The sequence below is a fragment of the Aotus nancymaae genome, unplaced genomic scaffold, assembly GCF_030222135.1.
Source record: "Aotus nancymaae isolate 86718 unplaced genomic scaffold, 86718_ANA_hifiasm-v0.15.2.pri h1tg000069l, whole genome shotgun sequence".
NCBI lineage: Eukaryota > Metazoa > Chordata > Mammalia > Primates > Aotidae > Aotus > Aotus nancymaae.
The window spans coordinates 157,771-184,777 of NW_026988484.1; the positions used below are offsets into that span (position 1 = coordinate 157,771).

The following is a 27,007-nucleotide window of genomic DNA, read 5'->3' on the forward strand; positions in this document are numbered from 1 at the left end:
CGATGGTGTGATCTTGGCTCACTGCAACCTCCACCTTCCGGGTTCAAGCAATTCTCCTGCCTCAGCCTTTAGAGTAGCTGGGATTACAGGCACCCATCACCACACCCACCTAATTTGTTATATTTTTAGTACAGACAGGATTTCACCATTTTGGCCAGGCTGGTAGCTAACTCCTGACCTTGTGACCTGCCCACCTCAGTCTCCCAAAGTGCTGAGATTACAGGCACTAGCCACAGTGCCTGGCCAAGATACGGAATTTCTACATAGACTTGTCTGTCAAGGCAGGAGAGGCAGCAAAATCAGTGGTGCCAGAGGCAACTCTGTCCGTACCCACAGCCTCTTCAAGAGATAGATACAAGGAGAAGGAAGGGTGGATGTATACCACAGACACCGACACACACATACCCACATGCACATACAGATACACGTATGCACAAAGATACACACCATGCACAGACAGAGACATACACAGGTATGCACTCATACATGCAGACACACACACAGTTAACATGCATGTGCTTCTCTAAGGATGGCCTGGAGTATAGCAGCTCCAAGATGCTCTATAAATGGGAGGTTTCCTGACAGAACAAGCTCAGAAAATGCTGCATGCTGTCACCTACGCCTGCCCTGGCCCCCGGCCCCATCTGGGTGTAGACAATCATAGTGAAAAGCTCTGGGTCGGGAGGGTGTAGGGGGCTAGTTTTATAATTCATCCAGTCAACTAAATCTTGGCTCAGCACCTTCCACATGCCAAGTACTGTTCTGTGAAAAATCTTGAATCTGGCTGGGCACAGTGGCTCACACCTGTAATCCCAGCACTTTGGGAGGCTGAGGTGGGTGAACCTCTTGAGGTTTGGAGTTCGAGACCAGCCAGGCCAATATGGTGAAACCTGGTCTCTACTAAAAATACAAAAATGAGCCAAGTGTGGTGGTGGGCATCTGTAGTCCCAGCTACTTGGGAGGCTGAGAAAGAATCACTTTAACCTGGGAGGCAGAGGTTGTAGTGAGCCATGATCGCACCACCACACTCCAGCCTGGGCGAGAGTTAGACTCCATCTCACAAACGCACACACACACAAAAAAGAATCCAGCATTTTCCCAGGTTATTTGAACACAAGATCCTGTTTTCTCCAAACATGAATATTCCCTGGAACCTGCACTCTCCAGGCTACCCTTAGGGAAATGGGGATATATGGAGTAAACATTTCCAGATGAACGCTGCCTTCAGGCTGGGGAGAGTAAGCTGGGTGGAGGGTCCCTTTCCACTCACCTGTCTGCCCCCCTCCCCTGGGACTGCCTGTCACACCTGCCCCATGCCCAGGACTCCTCCATGTCCTGCCTCCTGGCAGCACCCCCCTCGCTTTTTTTTTTTTTTTTTGAGACAGTTTTGCTCTTGTTGCCCAGGCTGGAGTGCAATGGCGTGATCTCAGCTCAGTGCAAGCTCTACCTCCCAGGTTCAACTGCTTCTTCTGCCTCCACCTCCCGAGTAGCTGGGACTACAGGCGTGGGCCACCATGCCCAGCTAATTTCGTATTTTTAGTAGAGATGGGGTTTCTCCATGTTGGCCAGGCTGGTCTCAAACTCCTGACCTCGAGTGATCCACCTGCCTTGGCCTCCCAAAGTGCTGGGATTACAGGTGTGAGCCACTCCGCCAGGCCGGAAGCCTCTTTTGTCCCTTCAGGCCTTAGCTGTGCGTGTCCCCTCCCAGCCACTCCCACCCCCACGAGGGCAGAGATTGTGCCTGTTGAGGTCACTGCTGTGCCCCCAAGCTTAGCAGGGTCCCTCGTAGGAAAGATGTGCCCCATAAACATCTAATATGTTAAAGGGTTTGTGAGCACGGAGCGCTGCCCAGCCTCCCTCACCTTGCCGTGGGTGAGCCGCTCCAGCACAGGTGCACGACAGGGCTGACAGCAGGTGCCATTAGAACCTGCATTCCTTTCTCTACCTGAGACCCACACAGCGCCCAATAGGCACAAAACTGGTGCCCAAAAGACATTTGCCGTATGAGTGAGGGCTGGCTGATGACCACCCGAGGGCATGAATACACCAATAATGGATGCCATGTGACACCAGAGCCCAGGTCCACTGCTGGGTTCAGTGCAAGCTGATACCATGGTGGTTATGTGAGCCGGCTGAGTTCTGGATTACAGAGTGAACTGCAGCCTGGGGGATGAGTGCAGAGCCTGGATTAGAGCCGGGCTCCCCTCCCGGCATCTTCGCTCATGCCTGGGGAGGCACGGCACCTCTAGTGAGTAAACACAGGCTTGGGAATCCCCCCTCCCCACACACAGTCACACAAGGCAGGCAAGTTCTTCATTCCACAGGGCAGGAAACCCAAGGGTCAGAGAGTTGAGGCCTCTTGCCCAGGGTCACACAGCCTGAAGGGGCAGGGTAGAGATTGGCCCTGGGTCTTTCTTGCTTTAGGTGTCAGCTCCTGCCATCATTTCCCGGGGCAGGCAGAGAAGGCAGGCCTGAGACTCCGCGTCCCTGAGTCTTACAGGGCACCTCTCATCCTCCCAGGCCTCCAGGAGTGTCCAAGGCCAGAGCTCCACAGAATGACCGTAGGGGCACTGAGCGACACTTCCTCAGTCTGCTAACACAGCCTGCTGTGAACAAACCAAGTTTCACCCCCTCCTTTCGGGTGACCTGAAATTCCGAAATAAACAAATGCAATGCCAGTTATCTCAGCAAGGCACTGGCCACCTGAGAACGTGCTTTTCTGACCCACAATCACTCCCTCATCCTCCAACAAGTCCTTCAGGATCCGCAGACCTTCAGTGGCCCTGGTTTCTGAGTCCCCATCCTCCTGAGGAGGCCCCGGGACCCTGCTCAAGCACGTCTGGGTGTGAAAGGGTAGTTTCAGGGCTCTAACTGGAAATCCAACTTTCTCCTTCAAGCTCCTCTCAACCACCCAACCCGGAAGTGAAAGACGCCTGCCTGCAGTGTGCCTCCTTCCATGGCTCCTGAGTAACTGCGCCTCGGCCAGGTTGGAAACCCCTTTGGGACCTTCACTGCAGCCTCCCAAGGCCCCAGGAACATGGGTCCTCAGGACCTGGGCTATGGGTCCAGGAACCCTGTTGCCACGGGTGAGTCCCCCCCAATAATGAACAACAGCACTCATCTGGCAGGGCAGAGACGTTCCATATGACCAAGTCCCTCAGGCATGCAAAGTGCCTGAAGTGCCCTAAGCACTGGGCTGGACTGTGGCATCCCTGCCCTCCCCCGAAGGCACTGGCTGGCTTGTCCCCTGCAGCAGACACAGCTGAGCGCACCCTCCTCCTCCTGTGGGGGTGTCCTGTCCCGGGCGGTCCCCCTCTCCCAGCTGCCTTTGCAGGGAGAGGCAACTGCAGGGCAGCCCCTACACAGACCCAGGCACGGAGATATGCGCCTTTTGCAGGCCGAGCCTCCCTGGAGGCAGGAGGAGGGTGCTTTTGAGGTTAGGGGTGGGAGGCCACACACTAGGCGAGCAGAGGAAGCTGGCTGCCCCTGTAAGAGCGTGGCTGAGGCTGTGGGGCTCCTTCCACAGCAGCGAGCAGACCTGGCCCCAACTGCGACCCATCCGCAAAGGGCTTCCAAGCCCTGTGAACGCTGCCACCACAGTGAGGATACTCGGACCAGGCTGCTCCTACCCAGTGCTCTCCACGGGCCCCTCCCACCACTCTGCAGCTGCTGCCCCAGCAGGAGCCTCTGTTTACCCCTCCCAAACTCAAAAACCACGCCGAGGGGGACGTTTGATAGTGCCATTTATTGATCTACCCCCGCTTCCTCCACCAGGCCCACCCAGGCCAGGGACAAATGGACACCCGCCCCTGCGGGGCTTCGCTGGGCACGGGCAGCCTGTGCTGCCCGGAATCCAGGAGGGGAAGGAACGACTTGAGCTCTAAGAAACGATGGGACCCAGAGGGCAGGAAAAAAATAAAGGACTTTTGGGGAGGAGGCGGGGGAGTCAAAAGGTGGGCTGATTTAAAGAAAATTCTAAAAAGGGGCCCCTATTTCCCTTTCCTCTCTGGGAACCTCTAAACTGCCAAGGGCCCGATTCCCCCCCTCGTCCTCGCAGCACCCCACCCCCGCGGAGGAGGAGGGAAAAGGCCTTGCTGCTTGAGACCCTGGCTGCTACAGTTCTTGGCATTGTCCGTCTCTGGCTCGCAGGCCGAGAACTTAGGAGGGCGGGCCAGGCTGAGGGGGCAGAGTGTCAAGGCGGAGAAGTGAACCGGCCCTGATGGCCCCCGGTGCCCACATGGACAGTGAGGGGGCAGAGGGACGGGGACCCCTGATGCCCGCCGCGGGGTCCATCGCACCCTTGGCCGCTTCTCCCTGGGTCTCCTGGTCTTGCACATGGTGGTCATTCCCGCCAAGCCCGAGGGGCCCTGCCCCCCCCCGGGCCCCCACCCCTACCGGCCCTCCCCAGCGCGGCACTCGGGGCACCGCCCACCCGCACCCTCCTCCTCCTCCTCGTCGTCGTCTTCCTCCCCGCCGGCCTGGTAGTAGCTCTGTCCGCAGCCGCTGCAGACCGCGGGCGCGCCAACCGCGTGGATCTTCTTGTGTCTGCGGAGCGCGGCGCCCTGCACGAAGCCCTCCCCGCACTCCACGCAGATGTGCGCCGGCTCCTCGCCGCCCGCCGCCCCGAGCCCGTCCCCGTGCTGCGCCCGCTGGTGCGCCAGCAGCCCGGCCCCGTGCCCGAAGCCCTTCCCGCACTCCAGGCACACGTACGGCTTGGGGGCCGGGGCGCGCCGCGAGCGGGGCCCCGCAGCCTTGGCCCCCGCACCCGCCATGGCAGCTGCCGCGGCCGCGGCCCCCTCGCCCGGCGCGCCCACCACGATGATGCCCTCGCCGTCGCCCACCGGGATGGCGATCTCGCCGTCCGCCGCCTCCTCGGGCCCCTTGGCCCGGCGCACGCTGGCCGCCAGCACCTTGGCCGCCACGCCGGGCCCCGACAGCTCGGGGTGCAGCCGCAGGTGGCGCGCGAGGCTCTTGGGCTGGCTGAAGCCGCGGCCGCAGCGCGGGCACACAAAGGGCTTGAGGCCGCTGTGCGAGCGCCGGTGCTTGGCCAGGCTCTTGCTCTGCGTGAAGCTGCGGCCGCAGTCGGGGCAGGTGTAGGGCTTCTCGCCCGTGTGGATGCGCTGGTGCTGCATGAGGTTGGAGCTCCAGCTGAAGCGCTTGCCGCACTCCAGGCAGGCGTAGGGCTTCTCGCCCGTGTGGATGCGCCGGTGCTGCACCAGGTGCGAGCTCTGCGAGAAGGTCTTGCCGCAGTCGGCGCAGGCGTTGGGCCGCTCACCCGTGTGCGTGCGCTGGTGCCGCGTCAGCTTGGACCAGTGGCTGAAGCTCTTGCCACACTCGTTGCAGATGTAGGGGGCGGGCGGCCGCGGCCGGGGAGGGGGGCCGGCTGGGGGCGCGGACTGGGGCGGGGACAGCTTGGTGGGAGGCCAGCTGGGGACGTCGTCGTCATCCATGATGAGGATGTCCACTGCAAGGCAAGACGGTAGGAGGGGCGAGTCAGGCAAGGGCTCCACCCAGGCCGCGGCTGCCTCACCGCGGGGCTTTTCCAGGCTTGCCTTGGCGCGGGACCCGCCCTGGTGTCTTCAGAGCACGCATCGTTCCCTGCATTTTACTAGATATTATGCCTCTCCCCCACTAAGAGTTAAGACCCTTGGTTTATCTCCAAGCTCTAGAACAATGCCCTCAACACAGAAGGCCCAGTCTGTAAACAACCAGTCAACTTAAGAGGCGAGGGCTGGGGACCCACAGAGGGTTCCCAGGAAAGGACCCTAGGACCCAAAGCGCCAGCCTGGACGCAGGGACACAGGATGAGGAAGGCCAGGGACAAAGGCTCCTCTGGGCAGAGGCTGCAGGGCTTGAGTGCAGCCCTGGGCACGTGGCCTGAGCCAGCCGGTGGGTTTGGCACCCTGCACTGGTGATCTCGGGAGTGATGGTGTCACTTTTGGGCTCCAGGAAGACAGTCCTGGTTACAAGTGGAGTGGGCAGGGGGCAGTGGACAGGGAACAGGATTGGACGCCAGCATGAAAGCCCCGCCTCACAGCCTGACAGTACAACCCCGCTCAATGCAGCCTCCACTACAGAGGATCTCACCAGCCCCAGGTCGGGGGGTGCTCCTGTCGGCTTTGGCAGCACATCTACACACTGACGATGCCCTCACTGCAGCCAGCAAGGCCTTTCCTGCTCTGCACTAGGCCTGCCTCGGCGGGGGGGGGGGGTCTCCCCGGAGGGGTGGGCTTGCCGCCTCCTCCCGACTTCCTTGCTCCTCAGAAGGGTCTGTGTGCAGCTTCTACATTCGCTCTCCCTGCAGGGCCTAGTCCAGAGCTACAGCATCAGGTGTGGGGGCCCGAACAGGTCAATCTCTCACCCCCACAGACACCCCAGGTGCACCCCACAGGGTTTCTTCAAAGCATGAATCACAATTACAACGTTCTCACTAATGACCTCACTATAGACTGTAAGCTCCTAAATCTGTATCCCAACACCTGGCACAGTGCCCAGCACACAGAGCCCAGACCATCTCAGACACCATGCTGGCAAACACAAGGAAGGGCCGTGACGTCCCCTGCGTGACACTTCCACATCCATCAATTCCTCATCGGGGTAGCCACGAAACTAAGCCTTTACCAGGAGAAACTGAGGCACTAGGAAGTTGACTCACAGCCACACAACTGCAAAGTGGCAATCCCCAGAAGCACATTAGGAGTGTGGGTCCAAGCAGCAGCTGCCTACCGCTAAATTCCCCCACCCCACACACGGCACACCCTACACACTGACGGAGCTTGCCACAAAATGGGATCCTGCAACCAACAGCATCGACACCACAGAAAACACGTTAAAAACGCTTACGCACAGCCGGGTGCGGGGGTTCTCGCCTGTGATCCCAGCACTTTGGGAGACCAAGGTGGGCAGATCACTTGAGGCCAGGAGTTCGAGACCAGCCTGGCCGACATAGTGAAAGCACATCTCTACTAAAAATACAAAAATTTGCCAGGTGTGGTGGTCCACGCTTATAATCCCAGCTACTCGGAAGGCTGAGGCAGGAGAAGGGCTTGAACCCAGGAGGTGGTGTTGCAGTGAGCTGAAATCATGCCACTGCACTCCAGCCTGTGCGGCAGAGCCAGATTCTCACAAAAATAAAAATCCGCTTATGCTCAGGCCTCATCCAGACCCACTGTTTGAGAAACTCCGCAGACCGGGGCCTGTGCTTCAGCAAGCCGCCTGGTGATTCTGATGCCAGCTCCTGTCTGAGAATCACTATTCCTAGTAGAGAGTACTCCAATATGGCTCTTGAATCACCTGGGACAGAAGAAACTCCAGGTGAAGTCAGGAGCGAGGACCCTTCTGGAGAGAGAGCATGGAGCCCCTACATTGTCAACACGAATCAAGAAATGTAAGTTATAAGCACATTACTTAAAGACGTAGAGAGAATTAACTCGCATCAGAAGCTATTTGCCCCGGGGCAGTCAGTGAAGGGGACAGAAAGGGATGGGTAGGAAAGAGATTTGATTATCACTGTAAACCCAGTCATGCTATCTGAACCTTCCAAGTGCTTCTACGCTTTAAACTCACTTTGTTTTCAAGGTTGTGAAGAAAGCATAGCAAGGCTCCCTGTGCACTCAGCTGTCATGATGACGTGAATTCTGAACGCAACCCTTGTGACACAGTGGCAGGTGAGTCGAGGGCACTGGGGCAGGCATGCTGTGCGTGGAGGGTGGGGAGGAGAGCACATGGGAGCCACTTCCTCACCTCCCATTAGAGCTGTGACTGGTAAAGCAATTACCCGAGCTCCTTACCCAGAACCAGGGAGAAACCCAGAGTGCGTGAAGGGGCTCCTTCCTCTAGAGGCAAGCTGGGAGTGGGGGAGGGCAGGAGCTGGGAGCTGTTTCCTGCTTCAGTCCCTGGGCAATGTGGCTTCTCCACAGGTGTCTCTGCACTGCTTTGTCTAAGTAAGCACGGTTAAATGGACATGGCTCTTTTACAGCTTACAGATTCCTGGGCTCTGGCACATCTTCCTGCACTGCACCTCAGGGAAGCCAGGAGGAACCCGAGTGTCAGAGGGACAGGCCGCTTCTGACAAGTCTGTGTCTGCACCGAGCACGGGCCGGGCCAGGCCACTCCGCTTCCTGCAGCTGCGACAGCAGCCTCCCCCGCACAGAAGCGAAGAGGCTAACGGCTCGCTCCACCTCACAGCACCATCTTTAAAGGGATTCGGCAAGTTTCCAGAAAGAGAAGAGCACACTGAGGAGCAGAGTTCTCACTCCACTAAAAAAATAAGCAGGAGGGCCAGGACCACTCTGCAGGTGGCCACAGCTACCCTTGGGGGAGGGAGGGCAGTGTCCCCAGACACCTGGCCCTGGGCTAAATGTGTTCCACGGATTACCACGTTTAATCCACGGCCGACACCATCACTGCGCTTCCCTCACTGACTGAAGGACTCGGCTCAGGTCCCGAGGGCACGGCGGGGAGGGGGGCCTCAACTCCACATCGCCCAAAGCAGGACCTCTGCCCCAGGGAGCTGCGGTTTCATTAGAGGTTAACCTTCAGCACAACAGGGGCAGACAGTGACATCCACCGCAGAGCTGGAGAGCTCAACACCTAAGACAAACCCTGGGCTGGGCAGCACTCCGACACCCGCGGGGTCTCCGCCGTGTCCCAGTCCCAGCAGCACCCAACGCCCCAACTGTACCCGCTGCTTTTGCTGCGTGTTTTGTTTTTTTTTTTTGAGATGGAGTCTCACTCTGTCTCCCAGGTGGGAGTGCAGTGACATGATCTCAGTGCGTTCTAAACCAGGGGCCCTCTCTCTGGCATCAGGGACTGGCTTTGTGGAAAACAGTTTTTCCACAGACAGGGCGAGGAGGTCTCAGGGAGATCCATCCACGGATCTCAGAAATCTCTGGAAAAGGGCCTGAGGTGCTTTACAAAATCCATCCCCAGCTTCACCACGGTCTTTCTCTGGGGCTGGCAGGCTCTGCTGCCTGCCTGTCTGCATGGAGTCTCCCCGGCCCGCTGGGCCCACGCGTTCCCGTGTGGACTGTGGCTGCGTGATGTCCACAAGGCCCGCAGCCTGCCAGATGGAAAGTATTTCCTCTCTGGCCCTCTGCAGAGATCTGCTGAGCTTACACAACCATGAGAAGCAGCCGCACCTTATTCCGCAGGTCTCACGGCAGGCACGCAGCCTCCGTAGATGGGAGGGAGGCCGGGAGGTGTCGGCGGCCGTGGTGGGGTCGTTGTGGGGCCTTAGCAAGCAAACCTGGGCCCCAAGTAGCCCACAAATGAGTTTCGCACAACCCAAATACTTGACTAAATGATACACGTTGCCAATGTCCAAAACATGAAGGATTTCACATAACCCAAACTGGCAGCTCTGCCTGAAAAGTCAGTGTCGGCCCGTGGGTTCCCCAAACTCCTGTGCCACCCCTGGTCTAAGGAGTTTCCTGCCAGGGAAGGTTACAGGGCTGTCCGAAATCACAGTGGAGGGTCCAGGCTGTAAGGAGAGGAAGGGGGAAACCTCCGCAAACGGGGGTGCTGCCAGGCTGGTGGCAAAGACGGTGGCCCCCAGGGGCCCTCACGATCATCCGGCGGAAAGAAAACGGGGAGCCCCAGCCCCTCCCTACAGCTAGGAGTGCAAGGACCGGTCAGGGGGTCAGGAAGGCTGGGGTCAGGCGGTCTCGTGCCCCGCCCCGCCGTGAGAGAAAAACGGGTGAGAGGAGGGCTTCCTCCCCTCTGGAGGCAAAGGAAGCCAGGGCCAGTGGGATGCGGGATGGCAGCAGGGTCAGCTGGGAACTACTCAGCCGCTCACCTGGATTCTCGTGACTGGCCATCTGCTGGTCCTCAGAATCCAGCGGCCCCGGAGACCATGCCTCTTCCCGCAGCTCCATGTCTGGGTCCCTGTGAGAAGGGGACGAGATGGAAGGACAGAGGTTACGGGATGCCAGGCTGTACCAAGGGCTCTGCGGACCCGGGCACGGCAGGCACAGGGCCTGGCAGACAAAGCACGCAGCGCCTAACCAAAGACGGCGAGAAATGGGCCGGAGCAGACCTGCCTGCTCCCCATGGCCAGAGAAAGGACTCACGGACGCACACAGGCTGCAGCCACTGCCACTTCCCGTCCAGCTCCGCCACTCCCAGCCAGACCTGGGGCCGGCAACCCCACCTTCTGCCTCAGTCTCCCCACTGGCAAGACGGAGAACGTGTTCCTGGCAAGTGTGCACAAGACAGTGTCTATGCGCCGCTCATGCCAACCCAGAGGGGACTGGAGTTCCCACACCCTGGCAGATATGGACACGTCACAGCAGGAACAGGGCAGCAGGCGTGTGAGGGTCTTGACAGGAAATCGACCCATCCACACACTGTGAGGGTCTCAACACAAAACCAACCCCGTCCACACACTGTGAGGGTCTCCACACATGACACCAACCCCGTCCACACACTGTGAGGGTCTCCACACACACCACCAACCCCGTCCACACACACTGAGGGTCTCCACACACCACCAACCCCGTACACACCGTGAGGGTCTCCACATACGACACCAACCCGTCCACACACCGTGAGGGTCTCCACACACACCACCGACCCCGTCCACACACCGTGAGGGTCTCCACACACACCACCGACCCCGTCCACACACCGTGAGGGTCTCCACACACACCACCGACCCCGTCCACACACCGTGAGGGTCTCCACACACACCACCAACCCCGTACACACCGTGAGGGTCTCCACATACGACACCAACCCGTCCACACACCGTGAGGGTCTCCACACATGACACCAACCCGTCCACACACCGTGAGGGTCTCCACACACACCACCGACCCCGTCCACACACCGTGAGGGTCTCCACACACACCACCGACCCCGTCCACACACCGTGAGGGTCTCCACACACACCACCGACCCCGTCCACACACCGTGAGGGTCTCCACACACACCACCGACCCCGTCCACACACCGTGAGGGTCTCCACACACGACACCAACCCGTCCACACACCGTGAGGGTCTCCACACCCTACACCAACCTGTCCACACACTGTGAGGGTCTCCCCACACACCACCGAGCCGTCCACACACTGTGAGGGTCTCCACACCCCACACCAACCCGTCCACACACCGTGAGGGTCTCCACACACATCAACCCGTCCACACACTGTGAGGGTCTCCACACACACCACCGAGCCGTCCACACACTGTGAGGGTCTCCACACCCCACACCAACCCGTCCACACACCGTGAGGGTCTCCACACACATCAACCCGTCCACACACTGTGAGGGTCTCCACAGACGACACCAACCCGTCCACACACTGTGAGAGTCTCCACACACACCACCGAGCCGTCCACACTGTGAGGGTCTCCACACACATCAACCCGTCCACACACTGTGAGGGTCTCCACAGACGACACCAACCCGTCCACACACTGTGAGAGTCTCCACACACACCACCGAGCCGTCCACACACCGTGAGGGTCTCCACACACATCAACCCGTCCACACACTGTGAGAGTCTCCACACACACCACCGAGCCGTCCACACTGTGAGGGTCTCCACACACGACACCGAGCCGTCCACACACTGTGAGGGTCTCCACACACGACACCAACCCGTCCACACACCGTGAGGGTCTCCACACACGACACCAACCTGAGCCCCACACACACGCAGCTAAGGCGGGCAGCAGAGCCTGTGCCAGACACACCAGCTGTCGAAGTTCATGCCTCTTCTCCCTTTTAAAACAGGCTCCCTGGCCGGGCGAGGTGGCTCCCACCTGTCATGCCAGCACTTTGGGAGGCCAAGGGAAGCAGAGAGTGGAGGTCAGCAATTCAAGATCAGCCTGGACAACGTGGCGAAACCCCATCTCTAGTGAATACACTAAATCAGCCCGGCATGGTGGCGCATGCCTGTGATCCCCGCTTCTCAGGAGGCTAAGGCAGGAGAACTGCTTAAACCCAGGAGGCGGAGGCTGCAGTGGGCCGAGATCACACTCCAGCCTGGAGAGCAACACTGTGTCTCAAAAATTAATAGAAAAACAAAATGAAACCAGCTGTGAGGCAGCCTTTCCCCCACCCTCCCACCCCACACCCTCCAGCAGGTGCAGAGGGAACCTGAACTCTGGCACAGATCAGGGCCAGGCAGGGCCGCGGCCAGCGTGCCCTCCCAGCTTTCCAAACGCAGGCCAGGGTTTCATAAACTAGGAGCGCCTCAGCAGAACTCCACGGGGCGGACACACAGGGCTGCCAATTTCCACACCCAAATAAGGGCAATTTAAAAAAATGTCCTGCCTGCCAAGGGCAGCGGTGTTTACAGCTGCTCACCAGTCCCAGAGCTCTTTGTTCCCTCTCCACGGCTTCATTTGACCAGCCTAAAACAAAACACCTCCTGCATCCCACAGCAGGGCTCTGGGGCTCGGCGCACCGAATCCCGGCACCTGCAGGAGACAGGGCTGCGGCCGCCCCGCCTCTCGGGGAGCCTCCTGCAGGAGACACGAGAAACCTGCCCGAGGAGCCACAGCCTCCCAATGCCAGGTCCGGCGCTCACACCCCAGGGCCCACACTTTATTAAAAACTGCTTCACTGAGCTGTGACTCCCTTCCACAACGCTCCCCACTTCAAGAGTACGACGCAATGGTGTTTAGTACGTTCAGTTTCACAGCCATCGCCATATCAACTTTACAACAGCCGCGAAAGCCCCCGTGCGGGCAGTCACCCGCATTCCCCAGCCGGGCCACCCTGCAGCCTCTGAACCCCCTTCTGTCCCTCTGGACTGGCTGCCAAGTGCCCTGCCCGGGAAGGGGGCAGCACCTGTCCCTCCGTGTCTGTCCTCTCCCATAAGCGTGGCGCTGTGGCGTGCCAGGTGATTCGCTCCGGTCTCGGGCTGAACCCCACGCCATGTGCAGCCGGCCACAGTGGACCACGCACCCACGCATCGTTGGTGGACTACTACGGGCCTTGTGAACAGTCTGGGTCAACGCTGGCGTCCACCTCTGTATTCCTGTGGACGCTCGTTTTCATCTCTGTGGGGAGGAGATGTGCACAGGCCCGAGCCCCCAAGGGTCTTCAATTCTGTGTTTGATCAGAGCTGCGCACTGAGATGGAGGCGGGCACAAGGCTTGACCAGCCACGACGACCCGTTCCCCGGTGTGACTGCACTCCCAAGCGGGCAGGACTCCCTCCCCTCAACAACCTGAACACCAGAAGAGAAACCCAGGCCAGGCCCCTGGGCTGAATGCACTCAGTTCTGAGGAAATCTCAGCCTGCATCCATCGCCTCTCACTCAGGGTGGGGTCTGCCGACCAGCGTGTGGGAACGGGAGGTGGGGGCGTCCACTGGAGCATTGGCAAAACCCACCTGAATCTCAGCACTATGCAGGCGCAGAAGGGACCCAGCCCCACTGCTGGGTGCTGCCCACCCACCACTGAGGAAGCGGTGAGAGTCAGATGAGAACTCAGGACATGTTCCATCACCGAAATTCATGTGCACAGATCTGCTGTGTGGGTCACTTGGCAGCCCCGGGCCACCCCACCCTACAGTTCCAGGCCCTCTAGACGGCTGATCAAATGTGAATCGCGGTCCCCCACATCCCTCGGGGTAGGTCTGACCGCTGTCCCCATTACACAGATGAGGACACGGAGTCCCAACCTCTCAGTGGGGAAAGGAGAGGAAAGGCGGGGCGCAGAGGCACAGCTCACACACAGACCATCAGGCCCCAAGTCTTTGCTAGAACCACCCACCCTACATTCCCTGCCGATGCTGTACTCAAATCCCGCGCAGGATCCTGCCGGCCGCACTCTCCAGGGTCCTCATTTACTGAGCCCCTGTGAGGACCAGGAGACACGGGGTCACCAGGAAAAAGGAAGGTCACTGGGACACATGGAGTCACTGGGAGCCACGAAGTCACCAGGACAGCCGAAGTCCCGCCCCCAAGGCTCACAGACAGCAGGAAGGAAGCACATGGGGAGGGGGCCGGGGGAAGGAAGGGACAGGCAGCTCTGTTAGGGAGGCTGGGGGGGGCCCTCAAAAGGAGGCACCCGGAAGCAGGCCCTGGATGGGGGCGTGAAGAGGAGGGACATGCTGGGGGCTGCAGGAGAGGCTGCTGCTGCTGTGAGACGGTTCCTGCCAGGAGGACTGCGAGGCCTCTGAAGCACAGGGGATCCCTGAGAGGTGGGCACTGTTCTGATGCTTGTCTCACAGATGTGGAACTTGAGGCTGAAGGGCCAGCCCCTCGGGTCCCCTGCAGCACGTGAACAGCAGTGCTGGTGGCAGCACCAGGAGCAGGGTCTGTGCGAGCACAGAGCCCCAGGGACTCCCAGGAGACTCACGGCTTCAGAAGCAGGAGGCACTAAAGGTGGCCCTGCCAGGAGCCGCCTGCTCCCCAGCCCTCCCAGCTGCCTCCTCCGGACTCTAGGTGAGGGCCCCCCTCCTCAGGGTCCCTACCCGCTCGCTCTTCTCTTCCTAATCCTGCTACTCTGCCACACTCCGTGTCTGCTTAGCTGGCCTGTCCTCCCGGCTCCTGTGATGTCGGTGCCCACTCTGACACCCATGGGTCCCTAGCACCCAGGGCAGCACCGGGCACAGGCAGGTGAGCACCCCAACAGATGGGTCGGGGCAAAGCACAGGCTGGAGACCCGACTTGGCAAATCCCAACACTCAGTCCCTTGCCAGACCCTCTCAGGAAAAGGTGAGACCCACGCGGAAGGACAGGTCGACCTCCCCTCACACACTCGCACAGGCTCTGGGTCCCTGGGATGGAAGCATTCAGGCTAAACTGCTGTGAACATGCTCCCAGCCCCTGCTCAGGCTGCCTCTGCCTTTCCAGAGGCCGGGAAAGCCCACATCTCAGGAAACGCTTCTTGCAGAGCTGCCAAGACAGTGAGGTTCCGAAAGGGGCGACCAGGGGGAACCTATTAAACCCACAGCGGTAATGGACGGAGTCACCCCTCCTCCGCGGGAGCCGGCGGGCAATGGCAGCCGGCACACCCCACACTCCCAGCATCAAGAGTGAGTGATCGGCCGGGCGCGGGGGCTCACGCCTGTAATCCTAGCACTCTGGGAGGCCGAGGTGGGTGGATCACCTGAGGTCAGGAGTTCGAGACCAGCCTGGCCATCATGGTGAAAACCCATCTTTAAAAAAAAAAAGAATGATCTCAACCTTTTTATGTTCATGTTCCTAATATTTTAATAACAGGCAATTATGTCTTCATCAAGGGGAAAGGCCTAAAGGGGCGTTCTGGACAGCCACTGGGCTATGCATCGGGATGAGGAGGTGGCTGGGTGCTAGGGGGCCAGCCAGTGAAGACGCCAAACAGAACAGGTCACCCCAGGGCAGCCCCAAAGGCACAGGGCCAACAGCAGGTGCAAGAAGGGGGCTCTGCCTCCCATTCCGTCCCAACAGCAGATGAAACCCCACGTGCAACATGCCCTCCGTGTAGAGGGAGAGGACGCCTCATCACCAGCACTGGGGAGCTGAGACGGAGAGACACCTGCGCAAACCAAGCCTTAGCTCTCCCAGCCTCCCCACGTATTTCAGAAACTTCCTCAGTACTGTTCAGTCACTAGTCTTGGGGATGGAAGCCCTCAGGCCTAACCGCTTCAGGGATCTTCATGTTCCCGAGTCTCCTATGTGCCTGCAAAAATAACATTCGAGAGCTTTCTCCCGTTATTCTGTTTCATGTCAACCTAATTCTCAGATGCTGCCAGAGACCCCAGGAGGGGAGAGGAGTTCGGCCTCCCTGCATGGGTCAGAAAACTGTATGCGCCTCAAGATTCCACACCACAGACCTTAAAAACGCCTCAGGAGTTCCACTGCAAGAAAAAAAAAAACGCCTCAGGGCCTCGGAGAAACTCACACGGGTCAGCCACTTTGGAAAAGAGTCCGCTGATTCTTCAAATGATTAAACAGCGATATCCTGTTTTTCTTTCTGAGATGGAGTCTCATTTTGCTGCCCAGGCTGGAGTGCAGTGGCACAATCTCAGCTCACTACAACCTCTGCCCCATGGGTTCAAGCAACTTTCGTGCCTCAGCCTCCCGAGTAGCTGGGATTACAGGTGCACACCACCACACCCAGCTAATTTTTGTATTTTCAAAGAGACGGGGTTTCACCTGCTCAGCCAGGCGGATCTCGCTCCTGACCTCAAGTGATCTGCCCACCTCAGCCTTCGAAAGTGCTGGGATTACAGGCAGAGCCACCGCGCCTGGCCTAAACAGCACTATCTTGTGACCCAGCAATTCCACTCCCAGTTACACCCAAGAGAAATGCAAACACAGGGCCATGCAAGAAGCCACACACAAATCCTCAAAACAGCAGCGCTCACCAAGGCCAAGGCGAAACCAGCCAAACGCTCAGCGACAGCAGACAGACGCTGAGGGCTGCCGAGGAGAGCGAGCGCGGGCCGAGTGAGGAGACAGCAGGCAGAGGGCCGGCTGCTGCAGGAGGGGCTGGGAGAGGAGTGACTGACGGGGGCACGAGGTTCTTTTGGGGACCAACGAAAATGTTCAGGATTTATTTATTTATTTGCTTAAAGACAGAGACAGATGGAGGCTCGCTCTGTGGCCCAGGCTGGAAGGCAGTGGCACGATGTTGGCTCACCGCAACCTCCGTCTCCCAGGTTCAAACGATTCTCCTGCCTCGGCCTCCTGAGTCGCTGAGATTACAGGTATACGCCACCACGCCCGGCTAATTTTTGTACTTTTAGTAGAGACGGGGTTTCACCACGTTGGCCAGGCTGGTCTCGAACTCCTGACCTCAGCTGATCCATCCGCCTCGGCCTCCCAATATGCTGGGATTACACAGGTGTGAGCCACTGTGACCAGCCTCAGGTTCAGGAATTACATAGTGGTGACGATCACACAACTTTGTGAATATATTAAAAACCACAAATTGTGCACTTTAAAAAAGCAAACGTTGCTCATGGTGTGATCTCAGATAACTGCACTCCAGCCGGGCCACAGACCAAGACTCCGTCTCAAAAAAAAAACCAAGTGTTGTAATACATGAATTGATTAATTGTACCTCTATTAGAAAGTAAACTTTAAAAAAACGTACAGGCCTTCTAATTACAACACCCTAAACATTAAAAATGCTAAGAATCGGCACTGTGGGAAAGGTTAAAAAAAAGCACAGGGAAAACAGTTCAGAGAGCAGTGTGCAACCAGGGGCTGAGGAGGTGGGAGGGGCCGCCCCTGCCTCCTCTTCTGGGGAAACCTGTTTGCCAAGTGGTGATAATGTGCTTCCAGTGAAACTCTATCGCATAACTCAATAAACGCAGGGACTTTCCAACTCAGAGCCGTCCCCTGGCCTCCACCGCAGGCCAGCTTCCTGCAGGGCTAAGGCCTTGGCGGGCTGTGGATGGGGGAGGTGGGAGGGGCTGCCCTCTACACCCCTCCTCTCCACCACACAGAGGCCTGCCAGGCGGCCAGCAGAGATCACCTCTCACTCATCAGGGACCTGCAGCAAGCCAGCACAGAGCATGGAGCATGATTTCTGCTGTGGTAATGGGCGGGGGAGTCGGGGGAGGGAGTGGGGAGTCTACAGAGGCCGAGGGGCTGACCCTGGGTGGGGTGCACTGGGCTACAAACTGCCCTCCAGATACCAATGCCTTTTACATGTTTAAATGGCCACACTTTAAATGACAACCATATACCTACATGAAAAGTGGTCTTCATTGTTCCTCTTGGTGCATAAAGCCTAAAACATGTGCTATCTGGCCCACTGCAGGGAAAGTTTGCTGACCCTGATGTAAAGAAATGACAGTGCCAGGGTTTGGGGCACCCTTTCCAGGCAACAGCCAGGTGGAGGAGGGGAGGGAGGGGCAACCTACAGGGAGGCCCCGCCTGGGGCTCCGTGCTCCCCAGCTGCTGCTCTGGAATTCCGAGGGCACAAGGGCACAGCGCTGGGGGCTCACAGCCTGGGCTTGGGGGCTCTGCACCCACCCATGGGTGAAATGCCAGATACAAAACACCCTGGCAGACCCAGAGACCTCCAGGAAAGGAAGACACTTTTTTCCTGCCTTTTTGCAAAAGGGCCCACAAATTCCACAGCCAGAGGGGCCGGGGGCAGCTGAGGGGGCGTAAGGGGCCAGAGCTCAGAGTGGTCTTCTAAGAGGGAAGCGGGAAGAAAGGCCGCACCGTGGTGACTTGGGAGAGTCCTGACCTGTGACAGGCCCATGCTCTCTGCATCCAAACTCCCTCTACGAGTAACACCTACCAGGGAGACATGAAACTAATCATCTAGGTGACAGCAACATGCAGCCATGGTACCGTCCCTGGTGCAGTCAACACCCTGAGAAGAGGCTAAGCCTCAGCTGCCTCGTCTGCAAAGTGGGACTGAGTGGAGGCCTCTGAGTGCTCATCAGGGTTAAGTCGGGTGCCCACTCAACGCGCCCCAGTTCTCTTCCTCTGCCGCCCCTCCAAGCATGCACTCAGCCCTTGCTGAGGCCTGTGTCCCAGGACCTCATGGCGGGGGCGGGGAAACGGAACCCTCATCCGCAAGGTGAGTGACAGGAGAGGCGGGGGCACCAGGAGAGGTAGGGACCTGAGGCAGCTCCTGACCCAGCTGTCAGGGTCCACGCCAGCTCCCTAGGAGAAGGCCCCCCACTTGCTCTCAGGGAAACCGTGGGCTCTTTAAGGAACCTATCAGAAGACTAGGAATTTAACATCTTCTGAAACAGAGGGTCCCACCCCCCTGCCTGCCGCCTCTCAGGCTCTCCTGGTCTCCAAAGGTGCTCACCTGGCTCTGACCTCCGCTCCTGAGAGGAAGCACCAGCAGGGGTGCCTTCTCCTGGCCCCTGGCCCTTGAGAGATCCAATTAGCACAAATGATTGTTATTATTGTTGTTATTAGGGCCCGCCCACCCTCTGGAGGCCTGCCTGCAATTATGCCCTTTCTTCTGCTGCCAGTCTCACCCCCTTCTCCCCCGAGCTCTCGGAAGGAACTCCTCCTGGCCGTCTGTGGCCCTCCCAGCCCAGACCCTTCTCCGGCACCCACCTGCTTTCTGCCCCACCCCAGCCCCCGCCCAGTCTCTTACTCCTTCCCCTCTACCTGCAGCCTGGAGCAGCCAACCATCTCCTTTCCTTCCCCCACTCATCCTCTTACCACTCAGCTCTCAAACACCCTCTCTGACTTTCCACCAAATTCTGTGCCTCCTTCTCAGCCTGACTCCACGGCTGCTTTGCAGCACAGGGGAGGGGCCCTGGGATTCCCAGATGGGCCATCCCCCCCACCCATCCACCCTCACTCTCTTCTCCCAATTCCCCTCTCTCAGGGCTTTGGCTCCCTCCCACCAGGACCCTGACTCCCACGCTGCCTCTTGGAAGTGCCCTCCCCACACCACACCAACTCATCTTCCTAAAGTCACTCAGTTCAAACAACCAATTAGAACCCGGGCAAAGGATCTGAGGAGGCATTCCTCCAAAGAAAGACGGCTATGTGGCAGGCACATGGAAGGGTGTCCTCATAAGCTGAGTGGGAGAGACGGCTCCCTGGCCCAAACCCGCAGGGAGTCACCACCTCACACCCACTGTGCCAGAGGAGGGAAAACAGAGAACAGCAAGTGCCGATGCGGATGAAGAGAAGCGGGGCCCCCACCGCCGGGGCAAGGGCACAGCAGGTGCACTGCTGCCATGGGAAACAGCGGTTCCTCAGAAGGTGACGCCCAGAACTCCCATCAGAACCAGCAATTCCACTTCTAGGTATGTTTTCTCCACCCAAGAGAAAACACGTCGATCCACACAAAAATCCGTACACAAACGATCATAGAAGCATTAGGCATAACGACCAAAATGCAGAGACGACCTGGATGTCCATACGGATGAACTAATGATGGTCCATCCATGACCAGCAGGGAACGCAACTCAGCCATAACAGGCGTGGAGCTCCGCTGCAGCTGGGATGACCCTGGAACCCGGCATGCTGGGTAAAAGAAGGCAGATGCAGAGCAGTGCAGGGTTCTATTTATACACCTGCCCACAAGAGGCACAACCCGGGAAAGAAAGCAGATCAGCGCTTCCCAGGGACCTGGACACAGGGAGGGTTACAGAGGGAGGGAGGGCTGCTGAAGAGCATGGCATTGCTTTTTGGTATGAAGAACACGTTCTAAAATCAATCGACTACGGTGATGGCTGCATAAATCACTGAATATGCTAAAAACCACTGAGCTGTATACTTTTTTTTTTTGACAGAGTCTCACTCTGTCGCCTAGGCTGGAGTGCAGTGGCACAATCTCAGCTCACTACGACCTCCCCTCCCAGGTTCAAGCAATTCTCCTATCTCAGCCCCTGCCTCCCAATAACTGGAACCACAGGTGCACGCCACCATACCCGGCTAATATTTTCTATTTTTCGTACAGACCAGGTTTCATCATGTTGGCCAAGCTGGTCTTGAACTCCTGACCTCAGGTGATCCGCCCAGCTCGGTCTCCCAAAGTGCTGGGATTACAAGCATGAGCCACCATGCCCAGCCCTGAGATATATACTTTTTTTTTTCTTCTTCTTTCTTTTTTTTTTAAAGACAGGGTTTCACCATGTAGGTCAGGCTGGTCGTGAACTCCCGACCTCAGGTGATCCGCCTGCCTTGGCCTCCAAAGTGCTTGGATTACAGGCGTGAGCCACCGCACCCAGCCGAGCTGTGTACTTTTTTGTTTGTTTTGAGACAGTCTGGCTCTCTCGCCCAGCCTGGAGTGCAATAGCACGATCTAGGTTCACTGCAACCTCTACGTCCTAGGTTCAAATGATTCACCTGCCTCAGCTCCTGAGTATCTAGGACCACAGGCGATGACCTGTATACTTTTAAAGGGCAAATTGTACACTATGGGGATCATATCTTAATAAAACTGTTTGCATTAACAAAAAACAACTTGGTTCACCACCTCCTTGCCCAAACCACTGCCCTGCCCTCATTCCAAAATCCAGGTTCCTCCCCAGGCACTGCAGGGCCCGATCTGGCTCAAGCATCTGTGCAAATCCCTGCTTCCAGCCCGCCCGGACCTCCTGTCCCCTGCAAGGCTCCTGACGCACCAACAGGCTTGCTCCCAGCCAGGCCCAGTGTTCCTCTCTAGGGACCCGCCCACTCCTCCACCTGCCTCGCTTGGTCTCACGTTTCAAGGGTCTGCTCAAATGCCAGCCTTTCCCTGAGGCCCATGCCCCAGCTTTCCCATGGCAAGGCTGACTTCCCGGCCGGTCAGCATCTTCTGTTACCACGTCACGAGTGTCCCGTCTATTGATATGTCCTTCCTCAGGCTCTGCATCTGCTCCTGGGTGCAACGCTCCCTAAGGGCAGGTGCCAGGGGTGCCCAGCACCGGCTGCCGCAGTCCCCATGGCTGCTTCCAGAACCAACATCACCGCCTGGCCCCTCCCAGAGCCCCCTCCGGCTCGCCCCCACCCCCACGCTCCTGGCTGGAGACGCCCACAGCGTAACCCCTCCACTCCCCCACCAGCCCCTTCTCCCCTGCCCTTTCCCATGGCCACTTCATCCCTCACTCCTGGCCGGAAAACCTCATTCTTCTTTCCTCCTGCATCTCCACCTGGCTCCCCAGCCTAGACCACATCCCAAATCAGACCCTCATTTCCTCAGCCCTGGGATGTCTCTGGGACACGGCTGAGATCCCAGGCCTGCCCTTCCTGAGGGTGCTGGAGAAAGTGCCACGGCACCCTCTCCTGGAACATTCTATAGTGACTGATCTGCCACCCTCTCCTGGAACATTCTATAGTGACTGATCTGCGGAGACCTTGTTCCTCCTCTGAGCCGGTTTTGGCAGGTCACGTTCTCCTGGAGCGCAGCCTGCACCTCTCTTGGGCAGGGCTCAGGGCGCAGCGCTCAGCCATCCCCTGCTCTGGCTCCCCTCACCCTCTCCTCTCGAGGGCGATTCGGAGCATCTATTTCGCTGCTTTCTTCTTTTCCAGCCGCCTCACACCCAGGCTCACCCGCACCACCCACATGGGTCCCATCAGAGCCGCCTTCCTCGGGTGCACCAGCACAGCCACGGCAGAGCCACTCACAGCCCCAGAGGGCATCTACCCTCAGGTGCAGCCTCCTGGGGGGACCCAGTGCCTGCAGACCTGCAGATCCCTGAGGATCTCAGGGCAGGCGAGTAAGTAACCATGAAGTCTTTAAAAGACAAACAAAACAGTCTTCAGGCCAAAAGTCCCCACACAGCTACAAGGTACACTATGGACTCTGGTGACAAGGCGGTGCTGTCCATGTACGTTTATCCACTGTAACAAACACACCGCCCTGGAATGGAAGTTGGGGGGGGCAGGGGGCGGGGAGAGGTTGGGGGAGGCTGTGGGGGGAGGGAGCAGGGGGATATGGGAAGTCTGTGCACCTTCCTGTCAATTTAAAATAAAGCAGTCACTACTCAAGTAGCTGAGGAGGCAGGATCACTGAAGCCCAGGCGTTCGAGACCAGCAACAAAGCAAGACCCTATCTCTTAAATATACATATTTATATGAAATAAAAAACAACCCTTTCTATGAAAACACACAAAACCACACCCATGGAGCACCTTACATTCTGTCACCCCTCAGCGGGACCAATGGGGCAGGCTGGTCGTTTTACAGATAGGTGGATTCCCCACCAGGTCCTCTGCACGGCCCCTTCCTCCCACCTTGAGGGCATCTGCTTGGCCCATCTGCCAAGGTTCAGCACCCACAGCAAGGAAGGTGCTTGGAAGGAAGCCTTCCCAGACCCCTCCCTTCCCTCAGCTCTGTCCTCTCTTATCCAGCAACAGAAGATCACAAACATCAACCACAGGTTAAATCCCACGTCCCGGGTGCAGGGCGCCCTAAGCACATAAGCTCTGATCCGGGCCCCACAGTCACGCCGTGAGACAGTGTGAGGCCATGAGGCCAGCGCAGGGGCAACAGGACAATCGCTCTGGGCAGGCCAGGGTCGGATCCGGCCCCCCAGGAACCAGCCACATGACCTGGGCAAGGTGCTTGGGCTATGCGTCCCTCCTGATTGAGATGACAATGTGTCAAGTGCTCCCCCAAAAGCCAGATGCTGAGGCACCCAGTACGTACCACTTATCACTGTGGTCACCCGAGTCGCCGGACGCCAAAGGCACCTTGTTTCCCTTTAACTCCTGGGACACTGGCATTTGTTCCCTTTTAATGCCCACCACTATGGATGGTCCACCACTGTGCGGGTCCCCAGGGGGATCTGCATCCTACTCACCCCCACGGCACCTACAGCAGGTCCTCATCAGCCCCACAGGGCATCCAGCGGACTGTGCACGTGAGGACCTTGCACACAGCAGCCTCAGGAATCCATGGCTCTGACTGGCCTGACCCTGGCTGAGACCAGGACCACTTCTGGTGCATCTCTGGGGCCCAGCATCTCCCACCGCAAGGCCTGGCACTACTGTGGCCCCGAAACAGGGGGGCCAGATGGGATCCCCATTTAGCACAAGAGAGACGTCTGTGTTCTGTGAGCCCAAAGGGAAAAGGCTCAGGCCAAGGCAGAGGCGGAACCAGGAACACTTTACTAAGGAGGGCCCCAGGGTGCCAGGTCCCCTGCAGGAACAGATGGGCCCCGGGCCACCCCACCTGGGCTCGGAGCTTGGGCTGGTTTCTTGGCAGCAGTAAGGCGACAGCTCTGGGCTCCGGGACAGGGCCCCTGGCACTGGTGGTGTGACTGCCCCAACTCCACACCCACCTTGCTCTCCCTGATGCTGGGTGAGTGAGGTCTCCTTGGTGGCTGCACGGGTCGCAGCACTCAACTTCCGTGCCACTTCTGCTTCTCCCACCATGCTGGCCTCCCCAGAAGCAGCAGCAGCCCCGTGTGTAGAGTCCTCACGGACAGCACACCCCCCAGGGCAGAGAGTCCAGCGCACCCAAGTCAACAACTAACACCTACAGGATCTGGGGACAGCCTTTGTTCCCTCAGGCCCCAACCTGGAGCGGAAGGGGGAGTCATGGCGGTCAAGGGCCTGCGCTCAGGAATCACCCGTAGACTCGGGTTCTGAAGCTGCTGGGGGTCTTGCTAACAAGTGCAAGCCAGAGCCTCCGTCCCGAGCCTCCATCCCATCCCTCTAAAACGGGGCTGACCACCTCCATCCCAGGGCCTTGAGAATTTAGGACGGTGAGGACCGGGCACTAGGCCAGGTTCCGGCAAAGTGTTCACCAGCAAGTGTTGTCGAATCTGCAGCTTCTCATGCTACAGAGGCCCCAGCACCCAGCACAGTCCTCACTAGGCTGAAGGCCTCAGGATGCCCCAGAGGACACATGAACGAGGGCTGTGTGTGCCCAGTAACGAAGGACCTCCCATGGCGGCCAAGCAGTAGCTGGTGGCCTCGAGCTGTGACTCCTGCCAGAAGCCCGCTGTCATCCTCCCTTCAGTACCAGCCTTCTGGAAGCCAATCCCTCCTTTCTATCCTTCAATACACACGCCCTCCCCTGCACCACTCACCCCTCCCTCTGTGCTGAGAGCTCCCAGGACCCCTCTGGCAAGTCTCCCCCACCCCTCTGCTTGGTGTGAGTGGGTGGAGGTGTCTCCCTTGAGGGTCTGAGCTGTGCTGGGACACGGACTGTATGATACCCGCCAGGCTGCCCAGCACTGAGTACCACTGTACCTGGCGCTTGCATTGGGGTGGGGGGACTGGAGACTCTGCTCACCCAGGCTGGGCCCTCACAGGACAGTGCTGTGCCAAGACCACGTGTAACCCCATGCCCAGCATGGGGCCTGGCCGGTGCGGCAGCCTGGCTGGATTACGTTTATTCAGGGAATGGTGGCTTTGCTCTCCTTTTTTAAGCAACTGAAGGGAAATTAAACCTGGGAAAAGGGAAGTGACATGTCCAAGGTCACAGAAGTGGAAGAGACAGCGCCAAGGCCAGGGCCCAGGAACGCCTGGCTCGGGAGCCCTTTCCATCTACTTCACACACATCTGTTGAGGTCTGCTCTGGCTCTAAAATAAAAGCATTAAGAACCTTCCCACTGAGGTCAATACTATTATTACCACCCTCACTCTGTCCTGGTGGGAAGACACTCATCCAAGGCCACAGAGGTGAGTGGTGGGGCTGGGACTTGAACCCAGGCCTGCCTGGTCCCAGAGCTCTTGGGGAACACAACCAAGTGCCTGCAAGCACTCTGGCAATGCGCCAGGGAGGGGCCAGGCGGGGTTATGAGCCCTTTCCATCCCTCAGCTCTGCTGAAGCCTGGATGGATGGATAAGAGGTGAGATAAGCAAGCAGGAATCTGATCTGTATGTTGTCTGGGGCCCAGGCAGCAGGACCACAGGGGAACTGCGCAGAGGCAGGCAGGTGAATGTCAGCTGCGTTTAGCCAAAGAGGCTTACAGTCTTACAGAGGAGCTAAGCCAGGATCAACGCAACTGTGCTTCCCGGTGCTGGGGCCAATCGGATCCCCAAATGGGTCGTAAGCACTGCCCAACATGGGGCCTGGTACCAGGAAACCGCAAAAAGCAGACCAAGTCATTCCTTCCCTAAAGCCCTGCCCATCCCCCGGACCCAGCTGAGTCAACATGCCTTCCCTGGCTCACACAGCCCCCAGACCTCTCTATCCGGGGTCTGGTGACCTGGGGTGGCGACTCTGTGGCTCAGGTCTCAGTCTCTGCCCTCAAACCCGACTCCAGGCCCTTGTTAGCTCCCTGCGCCCTGTCTCTAGTGCCAGCCACAGGGCCTGGCTGTGACTGAAAAAGCTTCTGCCTCCACTCACACCTGCCTTCTGTGTCTGTGGGTCACTTTTCTGTCCGACTCTGCAGGTCCCAGGGGCACTCGTCCACATGAATTGGGGTCATCTCCCTGAACTGGGAGTAGGGGTGGGGTGTCAGAGGGGCGGGGCTCCACTCTGATCCCCTCGACGCCGGCGAGGGAGGCCTCAGGAATCGCCAACTGGTCCAGTCCCCGCCTTCGCCCTGCCCCATGGGCCACGCGGTGGCTGACCTTGGCCCAGTCACTTCCCCCCCCGGGACGCGCTTCCTGCCCGCCTGCCGCGCAAGGGCGAATGAATGGGCCTCCAGCCGGCCTGAATCTCCGTAATTACCAGCCTGATCAAAGGCCACGCGCAGCCCGCCCGGGGCAGCAACGGGACCCGGGCTGACTCGAAAAGGGGAAGGAAGGGCTGGTGGGGGAGCCGAGGGCTGAGACCGTGCCCTCGAGGCCGCGGTATCCGGCCAGACCAGCCCGGCCCGCGCCGCCCCTTCCCCCACCCGGGCCTTAACTTCCCTCAGGAGTTGCCACCACTTCCGGCCACGACCGGCGGAGTTGGGACGTGGGGGGGTCGGACAGCGCCTCGGACCCCGAGGACCACGCAGGAAAGGGACCCCCACCAAGGCCCCCGCCCCAGCCCGCGCACGCGCGCGCCCCTGCCCCGGCCCCGCGCACGCGCGCCCCCCCCGGCCCCCAACGCCGCCCGCGGGCCGCCCGGGCACGCATCCCCTCCCGACGCCTTCGGCGCGCACGCGCACTCCCCCCGCCCGCGTCACCCCGGCCGCGCGCCCACTCACGCCCCCCCAGCAGCGCGCACGCGCGCCCGCCGCCCAGTCGCGCTCGCCCTCCCGTCTCCCCACCCACCCCCAGACCAAGCCCAGCTTCCCGAAGCGCGGTCCCAGCCGGCCCCCAGTGCACAGCCCTCGCCCTCGCCCCTCACCTCCTCGGTCCCGGGGCCGCCAGGCCTCACTCCTCTTCCTCTCTCCTGCCTCGCGGATGGTGGCAGCGGCGGCAGCGGCGACTCAGACCCTGGGGTCAGGGGGACGGGCGCCCAGGCCGGAAGTGACCTTCCCGGCCGCTTCCGCCCGCGCTGCTCCCCCCTCCCCTCGGCGCCCTCCCCCCAGGCCGCCACCCTGTCCTCGCCGCTCTAGGAAGGCGAGCCCGCTACCCGGGCCGCCGCCCCCAGCTCTATGGTGCCCGGCGGGCGGCTGAGGGAGCCACTTCCGGACGCATCTAGGACGCAAGTCCTCCGTCCATGCTCTATGGCGCTCCGTGCCGAGGGGCTTCGGCCCCGCCCCCTTCCTGGACAGGAGGTGCGGGCTGGGCCCGTTAGGCGGAGACTTCCGGGT

The 27,007-nt window shown here is 59.2% G+C and overlaps 1 protein-coding gene across 3 annotated transcripts; it reads right to left on the minus strand.

Moving 5' to 3' along the window:
* Window positions 1-3,726: 3,726 nt before the first annotated feature.
* ZNF787 (zinc finger protein 787) lies at window positions 3,727-26,722 on the minus strand. 3 transcript variants are annotated; one of them, XM_064367343.1, is made up of 3 exons: window positions 26,599-26,722; window positions 9,797-9,885; window positions 3,727-5,464 (listed from the first exon to the last, which is right to left on the minus strand). In XM_064367343.1, exons 2-3 carry the CDS (start codon window positions 9,873-9,875, stop codon window positions 4,392-4,394), a joined length of 1,152 nt encoding a protein of 383 aa, XP_064223413.1. In that variant the 5' UTR covers window positions 9,876-9,885; window positions 26,599-26,722; the 3' UTR covers window positions 3,727-4,391. The 3 variants fall into 3 exon arrangements, with proteins under 3 accessions (XP_064223413.1, XP_064223415.1, XP_064223414.1); XM_064367345.1 differs by lacking the exon at window positions 26,599-26,722 and adding an exon at window positions 23,648-25,961 and having other exon boundaries at window positions 4,392-5,464; XM_064367344.1 differs by lacking the exon at window positions 26,599-26,722 and adding an exon at window positions 11,644-12,033 and having other exon boundaries at window positions 4,392-5,464.
* Window positions 26,723-27,007: the final 285 nt, after the last annotated feature.

Excerpts from the sequence above, each read along its gene's own strand:
- ZNF787 (XM_064367343.1), bottom strand. The coding sequence starts at position 9,875 with ATGGAGCTGCGGGAAGAGGCATGGTCTCCGGGGCCGCTGGATTCTGAG. Across the intron at positions 5,465-9,796 it reads GGCCAGTCACGAGAATCCAG|TGGACATCCTCATCATGGAT; the intron begins GTGAGCGGCTGA and ends CTTGCCTTGCAG.